This window comes from Triticum aestivum, chromosome 3B (assembly GCF_018294505.1).
Source record: "Triticum aestivum cultivar Chinese Spring chromosome 3B, IWGSC CS RefSeq v2.1, whole genome shotgun sequence".
NCBI classification, from domain to species: Eukaryota; Viridiplantae; Streptophyta; class Magnoliopsida; order Poales; family Poaceae; genus Triticum; species Triticum aestivum.
Window position 1 is genome coordinate 75,826,788 of NC_057801.1, and position 2,530 is coordinate 75,829,317.

Consider the following 2,530-nt stretch of genomic DNA (forward strand, 5'->3'; position numbering starts at 1 on the left):
TTTCCTGAAAAGTTGCTCTTCAATTTTTTTTTGTTAGAGAAAATATCATAGTGGGCACAATTGCGGAAGCAGCATTGCAATGTTTTGTACAGTTTGACCACGACTATTTTTGTCATGCAATTATGCGGTGAACTAAATTATGTATCTACTTCGCCTTGAATTGGATAATTACCTTGGTTTCATCTTTTGAATCAGATAAGCGCAAGGAATTCAATAGTTACCGTGGTTGCATTTTGGTGATGATATATTTTTTCTGCATAGCAATGCATGTGCATTTAACTATATACAATCTATATATGTCTATTTCAACTAATACATGTATTGCATATGTTTTATATTGTAACAATAGGGGGTAAAGAGCTCTTGGTTGATTTATCTTTGGGAGCATGACCTAAATATATCACCCATGCATACATGACTATTGTTCTCCCGTTGCAACGCACATGCAATTATATAGTTAAAGTAAGTGGGCAAGCGACATCCTTGACCCATGCATCACCCATGGCAGCTGCACGGCCTGCACCGTATGATAAGAGCATAAGAATCGGTGTTTATATAAGAGGGCTAATATAATACTGCGCAACACGACACAGCAGTTCACCATCACTAGGCTGTCAGTCTGTTCATCGATCGATCAAGCAGATGAAAATGTCTCCAGAAAGAGAAGGATCAGTGGACAAGGAAGAAGGATCGTGGATGGCTTCTGCTGCGCTCCCGGAGCCGGAGGCAGTCCAGCCAAGGAAGAAGAGCAACTTCAAGTACGCCTTCACCTCAGCCGTCTGTGCTTCCATGGCCACCATCGTCCTCGGCTATGGTACACACATCCCGTATGTCAGACAGAGTACGCATCTTCTTCTTCCTTGGGCTATGTAGCAAGTATAATTCTCTTCCGACTGTCCAGACATCGGGGTGATGAGCGGGGCGTCGCTGTACATCAAGAAGGACCTGCAGATCTCAGACGTGCAGGTGGAGATTATGATGGGCATCCTCAGCGTGTACGCGCTCCTAGGCTCCTTCCTCGGCGCGAGGACGTCCGACTGGGTCGGCCGCCGCCTCACCGTCGTCTTCGCGGCCGCCATCTTCTTCACCGGCTCCTTGCTCATGGGCTTCGCGGTCAACTACGCCATGCTCATGGTCGGCCGCTTCGTCACCGGCGTAGGCGTGGGCTACGCCATCATGGTCGCGCCGGTGTACACGGCAGAGGTGTCCCCGGCGTCGGCCCGCGGCTTCCTCACGTCTTTCACCGAGGTTTTCATCAATGTGGGGATCCTCCTTGGCTACGTCTCCAACTACGCCTTCGCGCGCCTCCCGCTCCGCCTCGGCTGGCGCGTCATGCTCGGCATCGGCGCCGTCCCGTCCGCCCTCCTCGCGCTCATGGTGTTCGGCATGCCGGAGTCGCCCCGCTGGCTCGTCATGCAAGGCCGCCTCGCGGACGCCAGAGCCGTGCTGGCCAAGACCTCCGACACGCCAGAGGAGGCCGTGGAGCGCCTTGACCAAATCAAGGCTGCCGCCGGCATCCCCGGGGACCTTGACGGCGACGCGGTCGCCGTGCCAAAGAGAAAAGGCGGCGAGGAGAAGCGGGTGTGGAAGGAGCTCATCTTTGCGCCGACCCCAGCCATGCGGCGCATACTGCTGGCGGCCCTCGGCATCCAGTTCTTCCAGCAGGCGACGGGCTCCGACTCGGTCGTGCTCTACAGCCCACGCGTGTTCAAGAGCGCGGGCATCACCGGCGACAATCACCTGCTCGGCGCCACATGTGCCATGGGGGTCATGAAGACGCTCTTCATCCTGGTGGCCACGTTCCAGCTCGACCGCCTAGGCCGGCGACCGCTGCTGCTAACCAGCACGGCCGGCATGCTCGCCTGTCTCATCGGCCTCGGGACGGGCCTCACCGTCGTGGGTCGGCACCCGGACGCCAAGATCCCATGGGCCATCGGCCTGTGCATCGTCTCCATCTTGGCATACGTCTCCTTCTTCTCCATCGGCCTCGGCCCCCTCACGAGCGTGTACACCTCGGAGGTCTTCCCGCTGCGGGTGCGCGCGCTGGGCTTCGCACTCGGCGCGGCCTGCAACCGCGTGACCAGCGCGGTGGTCACCATGTCCTTCCTGTCCTTGTCCAAGGCCATCACCATCGGTGGCAGCTTCTTCTTGTACGCCGGCGTCGCAGCTCTCGGGTGGATTTTCTTCTTCACGTTCGTTCCGGAGACACGTGGGCAGCCGCTGGAAGAGATAGGGAAGCTTTTCGGCATGACGGACACGGCCGTCGTCGAAACCGAAGACCACGCCACCAAAGACAAGGTGAAAGTAACGGAGATGAACTAGCGAACCAAAAGTCACCCAACTGTTGCTGCATCACTACTGGAAAACCGTTTTACACAGAGTGTTTTGCTACCATACGCCGAGATAAAAAAGACTTTCGCGCTGCTTTATTATATACTAGCTGTATGCCCGCGCGTTACCACGGAACAATAAACATAGACATGGGATATTGGTTAAAAAAATCTAATATAATTTCATACATATACGTTTT

General features: G+C 54.8%; 1 protein-coding gene across 1 annotated transcript; it reads left to right on the forward strand.

Annotated features, from left to right (window-relative positions):
* The first annotated feature begins 696 nt into the window (after positions 1-696).
* On the forward strand, positions 697-2,322 carry LOC123064850 (putative polyol transporter 1). Its single transcript, XM_044488255.1, has 2 exons — positions 697-814; positions 902-2,322. The coding sequence occupies exons 1-2, from the start codon at positions 697-699 to the stop codon at positions 2,320-2,322; spliced, it is 1,539 nt and encodes a 512-aa protein (XP_044344190.1).
* The last annotated feature ends 208 nt before the right edge of the window (positions 2,323-2,530 follow it).

What these genes read in the sequence shown, in the direction of transcription:
- LOC123064850 (XM_044488255.1), top strand. Translation starts at nt 697, where the DNA reads ATGGCTTCTGCTGCGCTCCCGGAGCCGGAGGCAGTCCAGCCAAGGAAG. An exon ending in CACCATCGTCCTCGGCTATG is followed by an intron (nt 815 to 901) that starts GTACACACATCC and finishes CCGACTGTCCAG; the next exon opens with ACATCGGGGTGATGAGCGGG.